Source organism: Gymnoscopelus microlampas, assembly GCF_963454915.1.
Source record: "Gymnoscopelus microlampas genome assembly, chromosome: 22".
Classification (NCBI taxonomy): domain Eukaryota; kingdom Metazoa; phylum Chordata; class Actinopteri; order Myctophiformes; family Myctophidae; genus Gymnoscopelus; species Gymnoscopelus microlampas.
In genome coordinates, this window is record NC_139959.1 from 19,198,246 (window position 1) to 19,220,486 (window position 22,241).

Consider the following 22,241-nt stretch of genomic DNA (forward strand, 5'->3'; position numbering starts at 1 on the left):
CCTTTTGGGGGGCTTTTTGTCACTTTATTTCGGTTTTAGGGTTAGGATAGGGTTAGGTTAGGGTTATGTTGTTGCTTTAATTAAATGAGAGGCGGAGAGGCGCCGCGGAGAGGTCGCGGCCCCGGCCCGGTCGCGGCGACCGGGTCGGGGCCGCCGGGCCCTCCAGGGTCGCGGGCCGGGAGGCGGCCGCCTCCCTTGCCTCCCCGGACGCTCCGCCACTGATTGTAACCTACCCGGTGTATGTAATTCTATGAGTAACAAAAACACACTTAAAAGAGGATATCTCTGTGTTGGAAATTGGGATAATGCATCTCCCTAATATGCCTAACACCTGTTGAAGTGTTGCTTAATTGTTCAACCACCATCATTAAGACTCTGAATAGATTTGACTGGGTCGTTCACACTTGCTGTGCGTTGATGGCTTGTTAACGACTGTCATTGATTCTAAATAGACCAAGGTGTTACTGGATTTGAATCCTTTGTATCATTTGAAATAGAGGGGCCATTGACCACTGTTCTGGTGTACTAAAAAGGTATATAAAAAATGGACTATTTTATCAATTCAAAATTGCATGACCCTCCCTTGGATTCAAAGTAAAATTAGCTGACCCTCCCTTGTACTACAATTAGAAAGGCATGACCCTCCCCTATTTTCCTCCAGGGACCCCCTTCTGTAAATTTCGACTGGTCCCTAATAGCAAGGTTTAGTAACTCCTAGGCTACTTACAGTATTGACATTGGGGAGTGTTCGGGCGTTTGCGTACATGCGTGCGTGCACTTCCACTTAGTTACAAATAAACTCCCCAGCTAGATTCTAGCAGGTTCTTCTGCTAGAAGAACCGTGTATGGCATGAGAAGTTGATGAATGCAACATGCGACCATGCTCTCTTTCGCTCTCGATCTCACTTTCTCTCTCACCTTGTTGTGCTATATGCGATTTGTATAGAATTGCACAGCCTTTTCTGGCAATAATCGTGCCAAGCACCGGTTCTCATTCAATCTCGTTTGATCCATCAGTCATCAGATAACAGGGCGATGACTAGTGCAGAGTGGGTGGAATTATGGTAGGCTATGTGCTGTGGTATGTGAGTCATTTGGCAAACACAGAGGAGGGAGCGCACACCTTTGTTGAGGAGGTGCTGACCACGGCAGGTAATAGTATTGAAAAAGGATGAGGCCGCACAGCTGTTAGCCACGATGCAAACGTTTATTAACCCATTGAGACCTGAAGCCGATTCTACATGTCTCCTAAATCTCAACAGTTTTCTGAAAAACGTTTCTTTCTATATCAGTGGTGCTCAATCTTTTTCATGTCAAGGACCCCCGAAATTATATGTATTTGGCCGCGGACCCCCATCAAAATATTTTGTTCCAGGGACCCCCAGAAGCAAAGATTCAAGTTAGAAATGTTCGCTTTAAAATATATATATATTCAAAGATTTGCACACACTTTCACGAATTTTCAGAAATAGCAGATCTACAAGCTCATCTATGAGCTTGTAGATCTGCTATTTTTGAATAGCCCAAAGTGTAAAATAATGCTTTTTTAGCTCAAATCTAAAAATGACACAGTTCCAGGTCTTAATGGGTTAAAAGAAACCAACGTTTCGACAATGAAGTCTTCCTCAGGGTTTTTGCCTGTGAGTCATTCAGTGCATGCGTTAAATGCATTTAATGCATTCATTTGATAAATTGATCATCGTACGTTAAGACGCCAACTTTGGCACGTGTGGGATTGTACGCGCGAAAGTGGGATGAAAGTGCTATGGAAGACAGTGATGTTTTGATGTTACTGAAAATTCCCCACACTTACCAGTGTATGTGACAGGAATGGAGAGATTTTCTGTGACTGTTGGAATGTAGTTGGAATGCAGTTGAGGCAGGTCTCAGATGGCCACTGTAGATTAGCTGGAAAATGTATTCTGTATCTACCTTTGTGAATAGCTCATTTTAACCACTCGAAGGACGTTCACACAAAGTGTTGTGCGCTTGTAGATCAGCTATTTTAAGAGAATAGATTTGTAGAGGGGGGGGGAAAGAGCGGCACAGAGCCGACCCTGGTCAACTAAGTATTAGGTTACCAAGTATAGAGGGTTTAAGGGGTTAACTTGAATTACACATGGACGTCATGAGTATGGTGCAGCTGCTACTGTACCATACAAACTGTTTGAGCAACTATGGGGCCCAGTGATTCCTTTCTTTTGACGGGACAAATGGGCAAATAAAATAAATAGATAAAATACAAATGAATAAATTGGCAACTGATGGAGGTCGCTTATGCCCTTTGTGGGCACAGGTCTGCAGAGACTGCATTAACACGGGGACACTGTCAGACTCAGGCTGTCTGCTGTTGTGACTGACTGAATGCAGAGTATTGTCTGTCTGTTTGACTGCCTTAATGACATATGTTTGGCTGGTCATTCACCTGTCTGTCTGTCTGTCTGTCTGTCTGACTGACTGATTGAGACGGTCTTTCTTCCTGTGTGATGTGTGAGCAGTGCTTAATCTCTTAAGTCTTAATTGGTCTGAATCTGTGCACCAGCCCCGACAGGCAATTTGTTACAGTGAGCATGAAAAACATAGCGTGTTTCTTCTTTTATTGAAGAGGTGATATGTGTGCTCCATTATATGGTCATAATCTAGCTCTGCAAGGAATAACTTTTTTTAATCTTGAACAGGCAGATAATCAATTTTGTTCTGTTTTGATGTCTTTCAGGACGGTGTCGACATTTCATGCGTTGGTGGTCGGACTGTTTTGTCTCTACATCTTGTGGTTCGATGACGACGTCAATGAAGATCCTGTCTGGTGAGAACCCTGCTCTGCTGGTACACTGGGCCTGTTACGACTTAAACTGGCGGACTCAAATACAACGCAAGTCCAAGGGTCCAAGTTTATTTAAACAAAGGAGGCATAGGGGAAGGTAGGTGGTGTTGGTTGGCAGTGGACGTGGGGAGCTGGTGGCAGGCAGGCAGGCCACAGGGCAGGTGAGAACGGTCACTGAGGCACAGGGGAAAAGAACAAGTCAAAATCACAAGGAGGAAAACAATAAGGTTTCAAAAAACACAAACTGTAGCACTAGGATTCACTAGGAGTCGATTCACTGGAAGTAGCTAGCAAGACGCATTACCACACATGGGAGGTTTGTGAAACAATCTAGCGGTGAGTGGAGACCAGGGTTTATATATATATACTGTGGAGGTGATGAGCTGAGGGTGAGGAGACATGGGAAGTGGAATCAGGTCTGCCAAGCAGGAAGCTGGAGCCATGGCTACGCCCACACACACACACACACACACACACACACACACACACCCACACCCACACCCACACACACACACACACACACACACACACACACACACACACACACACACACACACACACACACTATGGGCTTAAATTAGTGCCAATAATATTTTGTACTTGTAAAAATAATTTGTATTTGTAAACACATTTTGCATTTGTAAAAAAAATATTTGTACTCGTAAAAATAATATGTACCCGTAAAAATATTTTTTGCATTTGTAAAAAAAAGATTTGTACTCGTAAAAATAATATGTACTCGTAAATAAAATATTTGTCTTCGTAAATAAAATATTTGTATTCGTAAATAAAATATTTGTATTCGTAAATAATAGATTTGTCTTCGTAAAACACATTTTTGTAATCGTAAGATAAAAATGTGTGTTGTAATTGTAGAATTACATTTACAATGAACATTGTGACCAGAAAAAAACAACAGCTTGCTCGCTCGAAGATCTGTTCTACGGATTGCAAAACTTTATTTTTGGCACTCTGCACTTCCGGGTCTGAGCCAATCACGTGAGGCCTTTTCCACTACCCAATCATAAAGCTCCATAGGTCTCCATGGCAACATGGCAAACAGGGTTGCCATGTTGCAACCCCAAGAGTTTTAACTGCAACATAATTCCATTGCTCAGGAAATGAACAACGGATTACAATAATATAACATTCCCTATAATCAGTAACATGTAGGTGATACCTATGTCTATCAAATATGGTTTTATTGAAAGGCAATCAAAGGCTAGATCGAGTTTAGAAAGCAAACAGGTCATGTCTGGGGGCCTCAGTGCGGCTGCAGAGTTTGATTGAGTGTGAGACTAGGACCCACATGCCATATTTCAAAATGAGCGGCTTCATCGGGAATCGTCCGCGTGTATTTTGCTAAGAGATTGGTTACATAGTTTAATTGATATTAATTTATTAGTGCATTAAATTTCCCCATCCACTTTAATGGGAAAATTTAAAAACTCGATTTCAAGTATTTTTTTTTCAGAAACTGTAAGGGCTAGAGTTACAAGACTTGGAGGGGAGGTTCATAATTGAATCCGAAATTATCAAAAAAAGAAATACACCAGTCGGCCTCATGGTGGCGCTATAAAAGCCCCCTTTACGTTTTGGCCTATAACTCTTGAACCCTAGGTCGTGAAATAAAAATCTAACACCCCATATAGGCCACGCCCATTTGCGTCAGGATAGATTTTCCGCCATTTTGAATTTTCTTCAAAACACACTTTTAGCTCCTCCTCCCACATATTTTTTCCAAATTTAACAAAAATCGGTACACATGATCTCTGGGCCCATGCGATAAACATATCCAAACGGCATTTTGATAATCCTTACTATTCGTCCGTAAATGGCTTCCAAAGTTAGTGGGAGGGGCCTGTTTTACCAAAAATGCCAGAAATCACGAACGAAACGTCCGGTCAATCCCAAATTTAAATCACATGTCGAGGGTGGTTTACTCAACGAATCCCCAAAAGCATTTCCACTTTGACTAGGGGGCCTCACAAATGCACAAAACATAACCGTTTGATGAAAAAACATGATTTTTGGGGGGAACAATCCTTTCAAAATGTAATAAAAGCGATAGGAGTGACGTGACAATATGATTGGCCCGTTACATTTGTGGGAGGGGCCTAGTTATTTAGTGGGAAGGGCCTATTTCTTAAAATCAAAACAGCACGTATCACGAAGGCAGGATCCGATCGGCACCCGATTCGAATGGCACGTCGCACGGCCTGCGACGGTATTCCTCCCGGCGTATCCCTCGAGTCCCGCGGCCGAGACCCGCGACCGGCGTCGGCCAGGGGCGCCGGAACGGAATATGAGGTGGGGGGACACATCCGGGACACATGCACGCGCGCGAAAATTTTGCGGTTATTTCGGGTGGATTTGTTGATTTTTGGGGGGGATAATGCGGTTATTTCGGTTAATTCGGTTCGCCTCGCGCGCGCGGTGGTCGCGAGGTGCGGGGGACTGGACTGATTTTATTATTTATAAAAAATAATTAAAAAAAAACGTTTTTTTTGGCTGGACTGAAAAGTGGCGGGACAAAGTGTCCTTTAATTAAACAGGCTCCGGCGCCACTGGCGTCGGCGCAACCACACTTTGCAATTTCCCAGAATTGCTACGCGTCTAGTTTTTATTAAAGTTGGAGACCTCGCACGGTAGTGGAATGTTCGGTCTATGAGCAGAGCAGCCCGCATGTCAAATCGTTAGAGAGGGGAAAAAAAGTCACTTAACACTCTGGACCACCCTATAGTTGCATTACCTAGTTACTTTTAGTTAGCAGAAACAAAATAGCAGTTTCATGTTTTTGGTAAAAATGTACTTTTGAGAAAATGTCGTGAACAAACACGGCTGTATTTGGGTAGGTTCTTGAACGTTAAATCTTTGTGTGGTACAGCTGAGATCCAAGCCATACTACGTCTCTTGAATAGCCTACATTGTTAGCCTCACACTGTATTCAATCTTGAAGAGGAGAGCTGCGACAGCTTTCTCATAGACCAGCCACACATGTGCAGTGTGCAATGATCACTATGTAGTCGGCAAAGAAGTTAATGTTTACAAACACAAACCACCGTCACTCTCTAGTCTTAAGCGTGTCTCTATGTACAGTCTGACCCCTCAAGGGCTGTAGCATCGAAAAGGTGGGCGTGGCGAACTTTTGGTGACGCGACGTTGGTACACCCTATAGGTCAGTAGCAGTGCTGTCAAGCCTATTGCTGGAGGAGGAGGAGGGGGTGGGGGCTTTTTTGTAAAACAGGCCCCTCCCGCAAATTTTGGAAGCCATTTATGGAGGAACCGTATGGACTATCAAAATTCGTTTTGGAGATGTTTATTGCATGGGTCCAGAGATCATGTGTACCGATTTTTGTGAAATGTGGACAAAATATGTGGGAGGAGGAGCTAAAAGTGTGTTTTGAAGAAAATTCAAAATGGCGGAAAATCTATCCTGGCGCAAATGGGCGTGGCCTATATGGGGAGTTGCGTCATGACCCAAGGAATCTAGGGAAAAAAATATTTTTATTTTACGACATACGGTTCAAGAGTTATAGGCCAAAACGTAAAGGGGGCTTTTATAGCGCCACCATGAGGCCGACTGGTGTATTTCTTTTTTTGATAATTTCGGATTCAATTATGAACCTCCCCTCCAAGTCTTGTAACTCTAGCCCTTACAGTTTCTGGAAAAAAAAATACTTGAAATCGAGTTTTTAAATTTTCCCATTAAAGTGGATGGGGAAATTTAATGCACTAATAAATTAATATCAATTAAACTATGTAACCAATCTCTTAGCAAAATACACGCGCACGATTCCCGATGAAGCCGCTCATTTTGACATATGGCATGTGGGTCCTAGTCTCACACTCAATCAAACTGTGCAGCCGCACTGAGGCCCCCAGACATGACTTGTTTGCTTTCTAAACTCGATCTAGCCTTTGATTGCCTTTCAATAAAACCATATTTGATAGACATAGGTATCACCTACATGTTACTGATTATAGGGAATGTTATATTATTGTAGTCCGTTGTTTATTTCCTGAGCAATGGAATTATGTTGCAGTTAAAACTCTTGGGGTTGCAACATGGCAACCCTGTTTGCCATGTTGCCATGGAGACCTATGGAGCTTTATGATTGGGTAGTGGAAAAGGCCTCACGTGATTGGCTCAGACCCGGAAGTGCAGAGTGCCAAAAATAAAGTTTTGCAATCCGTAGAACAGATCTTCGAGCGAGCAAGCTGTTGTTTTTTTCTGGTCACAATGTTCATTGTAAATGTAATTCTACAATTACAACACACATTTTTATCTTACGAATACAAAACTTTGTTTTACGAAGACAAATATATTATTTACGAATACAAATATTTTATTTACGAATACAAATATTTTATTTACGAAGACAAATATTTTATTTACGAGTACATATTATTTTTACGAGTACAAATATTTTTTTTACAAATGCAAAATGTGTTTACAAATACAAATTATTTTTACAAGTACAAAATATTATTGGCACTAATTTAAGCCCATAACACACACACACACACACACACACACACACACACACACACACACACACCAAACACAGATAGACAAACACTGTGACAGAGCCATCTCTATGTTCAATTCAGTGGTTTGATTTGATTTCACTTAATTACCAGAATGTTCTTCTATAATTTGCCATGCGTCCCAAGACATTGTTTCACGTGTTGGTGAGGTGCTGACCACGGCAGGTAATAATGTTGAGAAGGATGAGGCCGCACAACTCTTAGCCACGATGCAAACAATTATTAAAAGGTACGGGAAACCAACGTGTTTGTTTTTTTTCAAAAAACCCTGAGGAAGACTATTGTTGAAACGTTGGTTTCTTTTAATACATTTTTGCATTGTGGCTAAGAGTTGTGCAGCCTCATCCTTCTCAACACATAAATAATATAACACAATATTTAACCAAACCAATCTTCTACCAAACAATAAAACAAATACTAGCTATAACACATGTAACTATCAGACATTATGAATAAGTGGCTGCAGTGCCTCAATTTAATCCCTCCCTTTTTACATTCAGTGCTTAGTCCTCACAGGAACACTTTGAACCCAATTCAGCACTTTGACAAACTGTGGAACAAAATAATTCTGCAGTCTGTTACGTCAAGCCTGTTGGACTCTAAATCGTATGTTTTATTGGCAAACTAACTAACTTTGATATTATTGTTTCTTGAGCAAAGGATTCACACAGATCCACACACTACGAGACACCATAGTCCATCATGTTGTTACTACTGAGGAATGTGCCAGCATTCACACTATCCATAGAGGCACCCTTCTCTTAAATCTAATATGTAATATAAATACGAGTCAAAAATAACCTGCCAGAGATGTCAGTGGATTTATTATCTATCACCAATAAATCCATTGCGTATTAATGGATGTATGTACAGATTGTCGCCAGTGGATATGAAGCTGATATACAGTATGTCCGGTGTCTGTTGGCAGTGGGTATATATGTTTTTATTTTATTCTCCTCAAACATTTGTGCAGATTGGGCCTTGATTAGGAGTGCACATTATGCCAATTAAATAAATGAATTAGCCTACGTCACTTCTGTTTTTTCCAACCTCTTTTTTTTAATGACATCTCTTGTGGTTTGATAATTAAACCTCTATGCCTTTTCCAGAGGGTCAACATTTAGTTAAATTAAAAATAACTTTTGCCTTATCAGCCGCTAAAGACATGGCACACACAACATTGGCATGCTTTTTCAGTGTTTTCCTGGAAGATACTGAGGGAGGGTTTTTTCATATTACAAACCAAGAGCAATAACTGTGATTTGAGAGTGCTCTCACTCGAGTGCTGTGGTCACGATGCAATGCTGATAACAATGTACTTTTGTTCCGACAGGGGAGATCCTACTCTGGTGAAGATCAATGTTGGCATCACAACAGGCTACCTCATATCTGGTGAGAGGAACCCTGCATTGTATCATTATTACACTGAGGAATACAAGAGAAAAGATATCATCCACCACTGTGTTCAGCAAGGAAGCACTTTGTACAGTGAACTCTTAAATGCACACATCTTGGAGTAAATTAAATGTTGTTTCACATTATGTACACAGTTCTATCTGGTTGAAAATCATTACTGAAAAAAAGTTTCAGAGTGGTTGCTAAAATATTGAGTTATGTATTATACAGTTGCCATCGGGCAGAAACCTTGTATCTCCATATTTATATATTTTTTTGTGCACGAATGCCCTACTTTTACTATTACAGTGTCACATAAAAGTAGCAAAACTACCCAATCTACAGGATCTGCTATCAATAGCAATATCTTTGTGTAGATTTGCACATACAAGGTTTCCACCAGACAGAGACAAATCAATATAGCGTCACATCCCAACTATAGAATGTTGAAACCATCTATAGCCAAGGTCATCTTCACTATGTTTATGAGAATGGTTATATTCATGTTATATTTAAAGGTTCTATGACATTCATTTTCACTTTTTTTATTTTTTATGTTTTTTGGGGGGTTTTATGACCTCAATTACACCCACAAAATCTGAACTTTGAACATTCAGTGGATTTTCTGTGGTCTGGGGTTTTCTGAATAATTAGGCTGAAAAGTAATCTGAGCTTGGCCCTTCGACAGTGAGGTCACTGTCGATTAATCCCGCCCACTCTCCTCCTCGCCCCTCCCCTCCCCTATCCTTTCCTTTGGGGGGGCGGAGCAGAGGCGATGATTGACAGGCAAAATCCCTCACCAGCGACACCCGCAGGCAAAGATTTCTTTTTTCATTGCAGTTGAAAAGGCTTTAGAAATGTGAGAGAAAAACACCTGCCATGGATCAATGGAGTGGATTTTTTTGTTAAAACTTTCTATACACGTTTGAAGGACCATGACAAAGACTTTTAATGTGTGGTAAAACTGAACGTCATGAAACCTTTAATGTAAAGCAACCAAACGTCCCATTTTCATCAGTTTTTAGTAGTTAGTTTTTTTTTAAACTGGACTCAGTGACTTTAAATGGACCATAACAACAACCATAAGAAATTCTTGTTTTGTTTTGTCTGTCACTTATCTACCTTTAATACTCTCTCTCTCTCTCTCTCTCTCTCTCTCTCTCTCTCTCTCTCTCTCTCTCTCTCTCTACACCCCCCCCCCTTCTCTTTCTTTCAGATCTGCTGCTAATATGTTACTATTGGAAGGCAATAGGCGACAAGTTTTTTGTAATCCATCACATGGCAGCGTTGTATGCTTACTACTATGTACTGGTGAGTTCCCTATTGTCCAATTGCAGAACGTGCAGGCAAGATGGGAAGGAGTGAACCAAGGGTGAACAGCTCTGTCCTGTAAAGCTGGGTGTTTGTTAGGCCATAGTTTGATAGCCGTAGCAGGTGCTCTACGGCAGGGGTCTTCAACAGGGGGTCCGGGACCCCTAGGGGGTCCTCAGAGTTGCTACAGGTGGGCCGCAAAAACTTTGTGTGATAGGATTTTTCTTTTTACCTTAACCACTTCAACCCTAGCATTCCTTTTCTGAGGAGAACTTTAGCCAAAAATAGCAGATCTACTAGCTCACAACGCCTCGCGCTGCGAGGCGTTGTGAGCTTGTAGATCGGCTATTTTTGGCAAAGAGGTATAGGTGTAGAGGGAAAAAAGAGCAGACAGAGTAAACAGAGTAAACAAAAAAAATCTGAAACACAATTTTATACAATATAGAGGGGGTCCCTGCTCCATCTCTCTCTCAGCTAGGGTGTCCTTGCCCTGAAAAACACAATTTTATACAATATAGAGGGGGTCCCTGCTCCATCTCTCTCTCAGCTAGGGGGTCCTTGGCCTGAAAGCGTTGGAGACCACTGCTCTACGGCTACGCAATAAAGGCTCTTCTGTTGATGTACAGCCACTCTGTATGAAAGCTCATTCATACTTCATCGAACAACCATGACGTTCGACAAAAATGATACATTTTCAAATGGGGAAGAGATGTGTCAACATTTTGCTCTGATAAAATGCATCATTTTTGTCATACAACACGGTTGTTTGACAAATTAGCTTTAAGAGTGATGGATAAACACGTAAAATGGCGGTGCCCATACCATTGAGGACATGCCAGGTTGAAAGTGGTTGAGGTTTTTCTTCAGTTTGTTTATGAGAGTTAGTTTGTTATACTAGGCTTTAATGGGCAGTATCTTTGCTGCTATTCAGCTAGACTGGAAACGTATTAATGTTTGGGTGAAAAAACATGAACATTGAAAAACAGTCATGTGAGTTTAATTAATTCCGTTTCGGCTATAACAAAGTGATGCTGTCCTTTCCTTGCAGCTAATTGACAGCTCTAACAACCCTAATTAATGGCATAAGTGGGTTTCCACCTCTTAATGTAATTGTTAGTTAATTTGTATTATTATTGTATGTCTAAAAGCTCAGAATCAATGGTTTACTAGATACCCTCCTACCAGCAAAGATTGACACTAGTTTTACAAGTCATTTATTTAATTAGAATTCAGTTAGCATTAGCTCATTGGTTATTGATGCACTGCTAATAGGGCTACAGTGCGTTGTTGGCTCTCATCTTGACATGGTAATGAGGTGTAGGGAAGTGTATTCCCAGCAGTGAAGAGCAGTGCTGTTCGCCCTTGGTTTTAAGCATCCTCTAGGTGTCTAGGCTCTGTCGCAGGTTATAATGTAAATTAATGGCAATGGTATTTTTTTTGCATGGAATGCTCAATGATGATAATGGCTGATGCCCCCCAACCCCTCCATCTTGCCCTTACAAATACCATGCTTTTCCCCCTTAGTTTTACTGACCCCCTTCAGTGTCCGTTGAACTGAAGCTAAACAGCTAAGCTAAGCTAAGCTGAATGTGGGGCTGCAACTGCTTTGTGCATGTGGACATTCACGAAATGCTCCCGATGTATAACGGAGAGGAGGAAGTTAGTTTGCTAAATGTGCATGCCAAATGACTTTTAACCTATACTACCATACTTTATTTACCTACAATCTGTTTTGTGCCAAGTCAGATTCTGCCTCTGTCCTCTTTTCTTACTATCTTCCTGTGCGTCCATGTGGATACACTGCTGGGCCATGGGCCCATGATGGAGCTATACTACTGTCATTCATGTGATACCAAGATGTTCAAGTGCATTCCCAACTACATAGACACCACATACAGTTTCGTATATCGTACAGGACTTGAAAAAAAGCTAAAATCCCCATTGTTATTTGGGTTGTCTTAACATTTCGCTTCTGCGACAGAGTCCGAATGGCTATGTCTTTATTTTCTACACACAGAAACACAAAGATGCATACAATTTGTATTGCTCGGCACTCTCGACTGTGCATAGTGCTGATTAATCATGCTCAGCTATCTAGCACATCAGGAATTATTATTTCATGCATCAGCCACTGGCGAGCAAACAAAATGCCAAAGCAAAGTAGATATTTTCTCATAACAGCATCAACTAGCCATGTTCCTAATGTGTTTAACCCGTTCGCTGAGGGACAGTGCAGATTCACACTAATTTCCTTCCCGGCTTAGTGCTACCCTCTCCTCTGTCACAGACTGGATTTACAAGGGGTTTTCTCCTACAATGTGACACTTTTTTTTTTGCATTATCTGTCTGTTGATTGCAGTGTGAACCAGGAAAGAACCATTCCATTCATTATGACAAATAGCAAAAATAGCTTATCTATAAGCTCACAATGTACTGTACAAGCTCGTGTTGTGAGCTTGTGGCAAAATGTTTGTGATATTCTCAAACATAAATATCAAATACCCAGATCAGTCTACGTTTCCCAAAAGCAAATGTATGTTTTTTTTATTAAGTCTGACCAATGGCGATTAAAATGAATGACCAAAGGAGGGATATCAAAAGCAGAGCCATGTCTCTGCTTTTGATATCGCTCCTTTGGTCATGAGGAGACCCCCCACCCCCCATGTGTGCTGATGGTGAGGGCCCAGCCTTTTGTGTGGCGAGTCAGGGAATGCGCCTGAATCTGAAGTCCTCACATGAATGACATGAACTAGGGCTAGGCCATACTGTTACTGGACACTCATCACTGCTCCGTGAAGTAGACGTGAAGTAGATGTTCACTAAAAGAATGCGGTGAAATGTTGAGTCAAACACCCTAGAGCCAACAAGAGAGTAGCTATTGCTTGGTGGTCGTAAAAGCAGCTAAATTGGCTTACATTTGAAGGAACGATTTAACAGTTGTTGACATATCCTTTCTTTTTTTTATGTATTTGGTTTTACACACAGTCGTTACTTGTTGTGTTGTCTTATGTCATGTAGATATTTTTCTTTCCCAAATGTTGTTGTGTTTTTTTTAGTAAGCTAGCTAAGTTAACAAGTCAGATAAAAATTTTACATATATCACATCACACACACACACACACACACACACACACACACACACACACACACACACACACACACACACACACACACACACACACACACACACACACACACACACACACACACACACACACACACACACACACACATATATATCCATAACTACAACAGCCAGTTGTGCCTTGGTGAGTGTAATTGTTTGGTGCGTGTTATGCAAATGCTAATTTAAATGTGTTTTGTAAGTTGTGTAATGCTAATCTACACTAACCACAGCGATGGATGTAATCTTCGACTACTGTGTGAAAGCATGCTATACTGTAGTATTCTCACTGTCATTGTCAGTGTCACTTCTTAGTTGCCTCCAACCGTGGTTGCGTCTTTTTATTTCCTCTAATTCACGTCTGTATGTCTCTGTGTCCACTGCTAATACAGCTACAACAAATAGAGCTTCTTCAAAACCCATGCAAAAAAATTACCAAAATAGTAGTTGAGCTGTCACCCCAGTTCATGCTAAAACTACTAAATTGAAGTCAGGTTGTGGGTAATTTTACTTACCAAAGAACAAAACAAAAGTTAAACAGGGTCCTTCAGTGCTCTATACTAGGCTGATTTATTTCCCTTTACACCAAAACTCTTTGCTAGATAGCTGATCTACAAGCTCACAGCGTGTTGCGTTGCGAGCTTGCAGATTGGCTATTTTCGCATGTTCGTCCTCCAGAATAGGGTCGCTAGTGTTCATGTGGTTAACCTAGATTGAGACTTAAAGTCATTCCTGTCTTGTCTGCTGTTATTGCGGTTGCCCAGTCACAGTATGGATTTACCAGTACCTAGATGTATGAGCATGCCCATGCCAAGTAGAAAGTTGCACAGTTCATGACATGGTATGTGAACTTGAGTGCAGGTGCACCTTGTATGTGCCACATCGTAAGTACGTTTCAATGGACAGTTTTTGTTTCAGCCTTCAAGGTAAGACTCTCTGGAGTTTACAGTATGTGTGTGATGTTCCAGAAATGTCAAATAATGTCAGCCATGTTGTCAATGTGAACCTGGCTTTAGATCAAGGCTGGGTTTCGCAAAGCTTCTTATTATAACTGCAGTCAGTCAGTCAGTCAATCGATCAATCAATCAATCAATCAATCAATCAATCATCTCTGCTATTGAACATGAATCAATTCCCACAGGTGAGATATTATTCAGGCCAGAACATTTCTGTGAGCAATTATATTAGATAATATGCAGCTATCGCAGTTACTAGTTTCTAAGGGATTTTTCAAGTAGCAATCCCATTTCATAGGGGCCAGGACTCACAACTTTAAATTACTGATATCTTTATTGTCAATGAAGATGATCTAAGAAGCTGTGTACATCAGGCCCTGATCTTATAAGCAATATGTATGAAAAATTAACTGTTTCCTCTGCATGGCTATTAATTGCTCCTTCATCTAGTGGCTGGCTCAGTATGTGTTATCAAAGCCTGCTGTTCTGCCATTTACTCAATATATCCTGTTGCTGAATAATATCAAATATTGGTGCACTTAGATGATGACATTCAATGCCAAGGGGAATTAGATACGTCGTAAGTGAATATAAACTAACTAACTAAGCTTAATGGAACAAACACATAAACAGGCATTTTAGCTTTGTTGTCTAATCTTTGGTTGTCACATGCTTTTTAGGCCACGATAAAGAAAAACAGGCCTCTCTGCTACTAAGACATTAGGCTTGCACTGCAACATGTCCTTAATAGATTAAGCACCAAATTTGCCTACATGCACATTTAGCTCTAAGAAAAGCATCTTGAGAAAAACAAAATTGAGCTATATTGATATCCAGTCCTCGGAGCAAGAGAAATCTGTAAACCTATATGATGACATTGCTGTTACTTGATTCTGATGGTATCGTTTATCTGCTGCTATCAGCAGAGGATGCAATAAGAGAACACAGACTACATTTTCCCTTTCAGTGGGGGGTGGGATGGGTAATTTTGTGTCCCGATAGAGGTTATGTGCTTCTTTGATCTGATTATTGACATGCCTATATTCAGAAAGGTCTTGTTCTAGTTGTAGCCAAGATATCCTTAACCCAAAGAGTCTCCTTAATATTTGGCATCACATTAAAACATTTAACGTAACATTGTGTTCCCAGAAGTGTTATATTTAAGGGCAAACCCCCACTGCCTATGATAGATTACATACAGTATTTCTTACATTGGAGAATGTGTGAAACTAACTCGCCTGTTTCACCCACTTCTGAACCAAGTGACTCTGAGTCTTGTTTTATCCCTTTACTATTTGGTTGTTCTCACCTTGTTCTTCCAGGGCATAGGAATGTTGCCATATTTTGCAAACTTCCGTCTACTGGCTGAGTTCTCAACTCCATGTGTGAACCAGCGGTAGGTATCCTCATAAACCGAACCATTGTCTCTGAGATCCTTGGCTTTCTTCGGCTAATTTACAAAATGTTCACAGGGGTAGCTTATTCTGTAGTAGTATAGAAGTCTGTATAAGACATCCATGAATGTTTTCCTATTTTGATAGACATGCCATCGTCTTTGTTCTGTATACTGTACGCCTATTTCTCACTCTATGTACAAGAAGATTATAGAGGAATTAGAAGACATAACTCTACTAGATCTTATGGTTATAAGATGCATGAACAACATGTCACTTACATGGCTTGCTATGTTATAATAGGCATATCTGCCCTTGTCCTTTCTCTGGTTAAATAGCCTAACTTACGAAAAATGTGTCTACATCAATTTGACTCTGGTAGTTCTATCTTGCTGTCATTATAGAGCTATCCATCTGAATGATCTCATTAGCTGTCCTGTTGTCCTTCACGTGTTTCCCTGAGTTTATCGCCATCCTACTCGGTGTGTTGTGTTTCAGCTGGTTCTTTGAGGTGCTTGGCTTCGCCAAGTCCTCCCGGCCCAACATGGTCAATGGCATCGCCATGGCAGCTGTCTTTTTCCTGGTTCGAATCGCTGTCATGCCGGTATACTACACCCGTATGTATGCCGTCTACGGCACCGACGCCTACTACCTGGTGCCCCAGGGCGGCCGCGTGGCTTGGATCAGTGCCAGCATCTGCCTGGATGTCATGAACGTAATGTGGATGCATAAGATTGCCCGCGGCTGTTACAGGGTACTGCGCTCAGCACGGCGGACACCCAAAGTCGACACACCTCACGAGAACGGGAAGACGGACTGAGAGCCAGTCGTGAAGAACAGAACTCCAACAGAGCTGAGACAACGTTGCCGTTGAATGTAAAGCTGGACTCTGACATGCCAGTGAAGTTGTACGTTAAAGGGGCATGACACCCGAGGCTGATTGTGTAGTTTGTTTTCTGGTTGGTTAAAAACCACAGAAGGGAAAGAACATGGCAGGCTGCATAAGGCTGACGTTCTAGTCAGAGTTAGTATGTAACGAGGTAAAACTAACGCGTTAGTATGGAGTAATATACCGAATAATATTAAACCTTTTCTCCAAAAGTAACTTTTTACAGTTTTCACAAGCCTTGGTGAAATTGTGTGTCGAGAGTAGAGACGTAATACATGTAGGTTGATTTGCGTGTTGCCATTCTTTAGATTTTGTCAGTAGTATGCTTTGTAACGATGGGCTACAATCCTTAAGGCAACAGCGCAGTCAACTCCCCAACCCTTAACCCATTTAGACCTTAGGCCGATTCTAAAAACGGCTTCTAAAGTTTTCTGAAAAACTTCAAATATTTATTCAAAAATTACAAACAATGTATGTTGCTATATACTGTACATAGCAACAGGAACCCCAAAATGGGTTCCCGTCCTGAAAGGTAGTTACAAAAAGGGGTTCCCGCCCAAAATGGGAGGAGTTACAATGTCCCTTACCTTATTTTAAAGTCCATTAAATGAGTGAATAGCCTATGAATGAGTCTTTTCAATCTCCGTACCTACAACATTATGTGTTCTCTCTCCGCCCGATCAGCTGTGGATCAGCTATTCGATCCGGAAAAGCCTTTGTTTAGCAGTCCAAATGTAGGCAGTCAATCTAATGCTTTCTACAGCTCAACTTCATCAAGCCTATTCCTTGTCTATACGAGATAGTGTGCAAATTATGTATTTATATATTTATTTTTTTACCTGGGCGTCGTATGTTGAATAAACAGTCAAATCCTTTATGCTAATTAACTTCGATGTGTGTACAATTGTAACCAAATGGACCCGTTCCAACAGGATTTTTCAGCGTGTGCAGAGAAAAAGAAGCAATTACCTGTAACGAGTAGTGTAGTTGCTTCATGGCAGGGAGTAATAAGTCAAAAACTAGCCCAACACTGCTTATACTGTAGCACACCATGATGTAAGCAACATACAAAGCTGCAGTTAATCAAATTAATAATGCGTGTGTTCGATTTAGGTGTCCCCATGTGCAAGCATTGACAATACTGTTGACGACTCTCTATGCTCGCACAATATAACACACCCATTATTAATTGTATCAGCAGCTGCATTAGTAACTCGCCTGCCATGTTTTGTACCCTTCAGTAATTTTTTATCCCGCACAGGAAAAAAACTACAAAATCTGCCTGGGGTTCCATACCTCTTTATGTAACTGGGCATAACAATGGAAAGTGTCTTCCTTTTAAAGGTGGGCAGAAGTCAGATACGCTGGACCATAGCGCTGGCCATCTCCCATACAGTACCATGAACCGTTCAGCAAAACTCTGTAACTATTACCTGCTCATGATGAGGACTGGTCATTGACAATGAGCAGGTAATACACGGTTTACTGTACTTTTGCTGTACGTTGAAAAATGGACCTGTGAGGGTCCATTTTTACACTCTCAGAGTTAACTCTGAGGATTTTGCTGTGTAGTTTTGAACTTGTTTTGTATTATTGCTGTTGCCTGAGTTTAAGTTATGGAAAACGTGAGTTCATGTTAAAGGGGGACTGGGGAAACAACAACCTCGGGGGACCTCAAAAGTACTTTGTTTGGGGAATTTCTTATTCCTCAGTTAATGGTCAGTGCCATAAGATGTTAGTCTAATGCTCAACATGCTGGTAATTCCAGTGGTCATTACTGAGAATTGCACTGGGACTGGACAGGAGTGGATTCATACAGGGAAGTCATTTGAGTGAAATGAATTACCATCCACCCTACTTCAATTCTCTTAACCACATAAGCCCTATTTTATAATCTGGCTATTTTAAAATAGCCAATCTACAAGCTCACCTGATAAAGTTTTACCTATAATGACATGCCCAAAATAGGAATGCCAGGGTTCATGTGGTTAAGAGCCGAGCCTCTGTTAAACAGTAAACCTTGAAGACATTTCTTGAAACAGGCAAGTTATCCCAGAAAAGCTTGAATTCTGTATCTGCATAATTGTATGTATATTTATTTACGCTCATCCAGCTGCTTTCCAGAGCAATTTATTTCTTATATATTCAGCCAATGATAGAGATGCCTTTTTGTAATCAATATGTATCCTGCTGTACCTCTTAGGGAACTCATACACTGTATTCCTGTCTCTGAGAGAGAGAGAGAGAGAGAGAGGATACTGAAAGGGAAACCGAATGTCCATGCTGTGTTTGTATTCTAGATGATGCAAGCAGAAACTCCCCCCAAAAAGTAGGCTAAAGGTATTCAGGACTTAGCATCAAAAACAAGCTTCAAAGTCTGGCCAGTGGCCACGCTCAGCTCAGAGAAAAGTGCAGACTAAACACGTAATCATCAAAGAAACATCTGCACTAAAGCTTTAAGAACTGCTGCTGCAGTACATTAAAATACATTTTTAAAAAGCTGTCTCAACAGGTATCTGTACAGTATGTACATGTAAGTATGCCCATACACATCATACTGTACTGTATAATCTTACTTTCCATACACAGGAGCATTGTCGATAGGGGATGTATGGACACTAGCAGTAGGTTTTTGATGAAGGGAAATTGGTCTAGAATGCTAACTTAAAGGTACATCACAGTCACAGACACCAATGTTTTTGCAAGGATGTTCTAAATCTACAGCTGGTGTATATCCTGCATCCACACCAAAATATATATATTTTTGATTCTGTCTGATTCTTCTAATCTTCGGTTTGCTGGGGGGTGGGGTCGGGGACCCTCTGGTCATTCATTTTTTATCACCGGTAGGGCATGTCCCTATCCCTATGCTTCTGGTCAGACTAACTTATGGTAAATACACACATTTCCTCTATGGACAGTGAAATGTGTATTAAGGTTTGATAATATCACAATTTAACACATTTATTAAACATTAAAGCTGCACTACAGTATGTGACTTTCCTCTCAGATTTGAACCCGGTTTCCTGCGCAACTGCTGAAATTTCTACCATTGAGTCTGCCTGCCTGCTCAGGCGATAAATTGAATCTTGACGTTCAGGTCCTGACACATGAGACATGACCTTTGACACAATCTAAATGTCTCAATAGAAGAGCAGGGAGACAAATACAACAACCCCAATTGTATTGTTATATTGTATTATCATACTCTACCATACACAAGAATTACATTTACTCATAAAAAAAGGTACATAGTGAGGCTTTAACCCTGGCGTCCCTATTCTGGACAGATTCATCATAATTATTCAATTGTTTATTTTTGTTTCCAAAATAGCATAAATAGTGATCTATAAGCTCTCATCGTGCATTGTGAGCATGTAGATCAGGCATTTATTTTTAATTTTTTGTATTCATACATATATGTATGAATCTTTACTCTGGGGCAAACTGATTTAACCATGTACAACATTTGTCAAGTTGCTGCACGCTGCTGTAGTATTTGAATGTTTGTATTTTCCAAGAAGGGGTTGGAAAATGTTAGCCTGCAAATAAAATGCAAATTGCATACTAGGTACCTCATAACTCATCATAACTCGGGACTCTTCCGTTACCCACAGTTTTTTTTTGTTTTTTTCATTTAGAAAATGTCCTATTCACACTCCAAATACAACTCATGTTTTATAGAAAGTCCTTGCATCCTATGGAGAAATGGTATTGCCATGTACTAGACAATGAATGAAAACAGCGTGTGTCCCTGCATGTTGAGGCAACAACATTATTTTTGAACACTTGTAACAGGTTTCAAGAGATGAAATGGGACATTCTGATGGCTAACTAGCGTGTGCATTATTATTGTTTCATTTTATTTTTTTGATAATAATGCTTAATTTGTCATTTAAATGTCTTTAAATCTTTACTTTTGTTTTTGTGTCCTATACAAAAACCTAAAGTGGATGTGAAGTCATGAATATTCAATATTTTACTTGTCACATCAACTTCATGGAACTTAGGAATTTGCTGTAAGGTAGGCCTTGCCATCTTAAGCATTGTATTATGCGCTTTGTTGCCTTTTTTAAAACACAATGTGATTGTCATGTTTCACGTAGATTGTACGCATATTGTGTTGTTTATTTTCCATTTCAGGTGCCTGTCAAATGTGATTGTTTTGCCTTTGTAACATACATATTTGGAAAGGAATGAGTAACTATGAACTCAAGGTACCTGTTGAAAAGAGATTATACTGCAGCCATTGTGTAGTTTTACCACTTAAACCCTAAATACTTCATTGTACATCACATAGCAGCAATAGCGGATGTACAAGCTCCTGTGCCAGACCTTGTAGATCGGATTTCTGCCGAATGTTTGCTTACATTTTGTTTTGTTTTGTCCGCCTATTATTACATGCTCAAAATAGGGACGCAATGGTTCCTGTGGTTAGCCTTTCAGAGGTTATTGTAGCTTAAATACTGTGTCACTCACTATGAGAGACATTATTACTTTGTGCTCTCAACCGTTGCATTTACAGGTACAATTCCCACATAGCCCTTTACAGCTGTTGAGGTTAAGCGTAATTGGCACATTTGTGTCCAAGCCCAGTTCAGTATGGTTTTGTGCAAAAGCCTGAAAGATCCATTTAATGATCACAAATAGAGACTTTTTTTATATATATTTTTAAAGGGACATAATTATGGGATGATAGTCCTATGATATGATGCCTGCCAGTGAATATGATATCTGGCGACCTTTCAGAGGAACCAAAAGGTAACAATTAAATGGTCTGGGGGCAATGGGACCCTTCTAGAGCTAGCTGCGGCACTGTACACTAGGTTATGCATGGTATATATTCATGCACCCTGTAAAACTGCATGTGGTATTGCATGGGGATTGCACTGTAAACAAAATAACGTAGGCTACATTTGCAAGTTGAATTTTGTTCTTTGGTTTGGTTCTCTTCTTCTGGGTACACAATGTTTAAACTTGACTGTATTATTTTATGCCACAATGTTATCCACCGATCATGATGAGGTTGATAAAGCGATGTTCGCTGCACAGAAGTAATCACTGAGGGGACATTATACTTGAATACTTGACTAAGTAGCACAGTTTATAACAATAATCTGGGCAGTGCAAATAAATAATATCTTGCATCATATACGTACATACAATTGTCTATTTATTAGTCCAAAACCTACACATAACACTGTATAGGTGACGTGGTAAGATTATCATTCAAGTCAATGCTTATTAGTCCAAAACCTACACATAACACAAAGCACTGTATAGGTGACGTGGTAAGATTATCATTCAGTCAATGCTTCTGTATAGTTAACATTCTGAATGTTTCGTGGGTCATCAATTTCAACAGAGGTCATGGTTTGTATGCTGCATCTGGTGAATGTAATGGAGAAGAGAAATTGTTGGTCACTTTATTTTTTTACCCTTTATATGCTAAAATGTAGCTATTTGAGGCTTTGTTTTAGTTTGTTTTCTTGTTTTAGAATGTCATCTATGCTGAGGTGGGTAACCATTTACTAAGAACAAGATACAAAAAAAAGAAATGTTGGAATGGTAGAGTTTATAGCCTAATTATTCTTATGAGCCACTGTTTTAATGTACAACATGAAGTCACCTTGTCTTAATCAACTCACACAATGTCATTTGCCTCAATAAAGCAATATGCTAAATATTTTCCTTGACAATAAATATAAAGAAATAAAACATTCTTTGTTACTTAAAGCTATACTTTGATGATCCCCAGGTGTGTGTGTGTGTGTGTGTGTGTGTGTGTGTGTGTGTG

General features: G+C 40.3%; 1 protein-coding gene across 2 annotated transcripts in view; it reads left to right on the forward strand.

Annotated features, from left to right (window-relative positions):
• tlcd4a (TLC domain containing 4a) overlaps positions 1-22,241 on the forward strand; it is a 171,742-nt gene that overhangs the window by 17,307 nt on the left and 132,194 nt on the right. Inside the window, exons 3-7 of one of the 2 annotated variants that reach the window (XR_014600153.1) lie at positions 2,717-2,806; positions 8,709-8,767; positions 9,987-10,081; positions 15,484-15,557; positions 16,054-16,919. Coding sequence is in view for 1 of the 2 variants with exons in the window: in XM_084049027.1 (XP_083905153.1) it covers positions 2,717-2,806; positions 8,709-8,767; positions 9,987-10,081; positions 15,484-15,557; positions 16,054-16,375 (640 nt within the window). In the remaining variant the exon portion in view is untranslated. Of the gene's footprint in view, positions 1-2,716; positions 2,807-8,708; positions 8,768-9,986; positions 10,082-15,483; positions 15,558-16,053; positions 22,150-22,241 lie in introns of those variants that run through there. The other variant, XM_084049027.1, reaches the window with a different exon arrangement.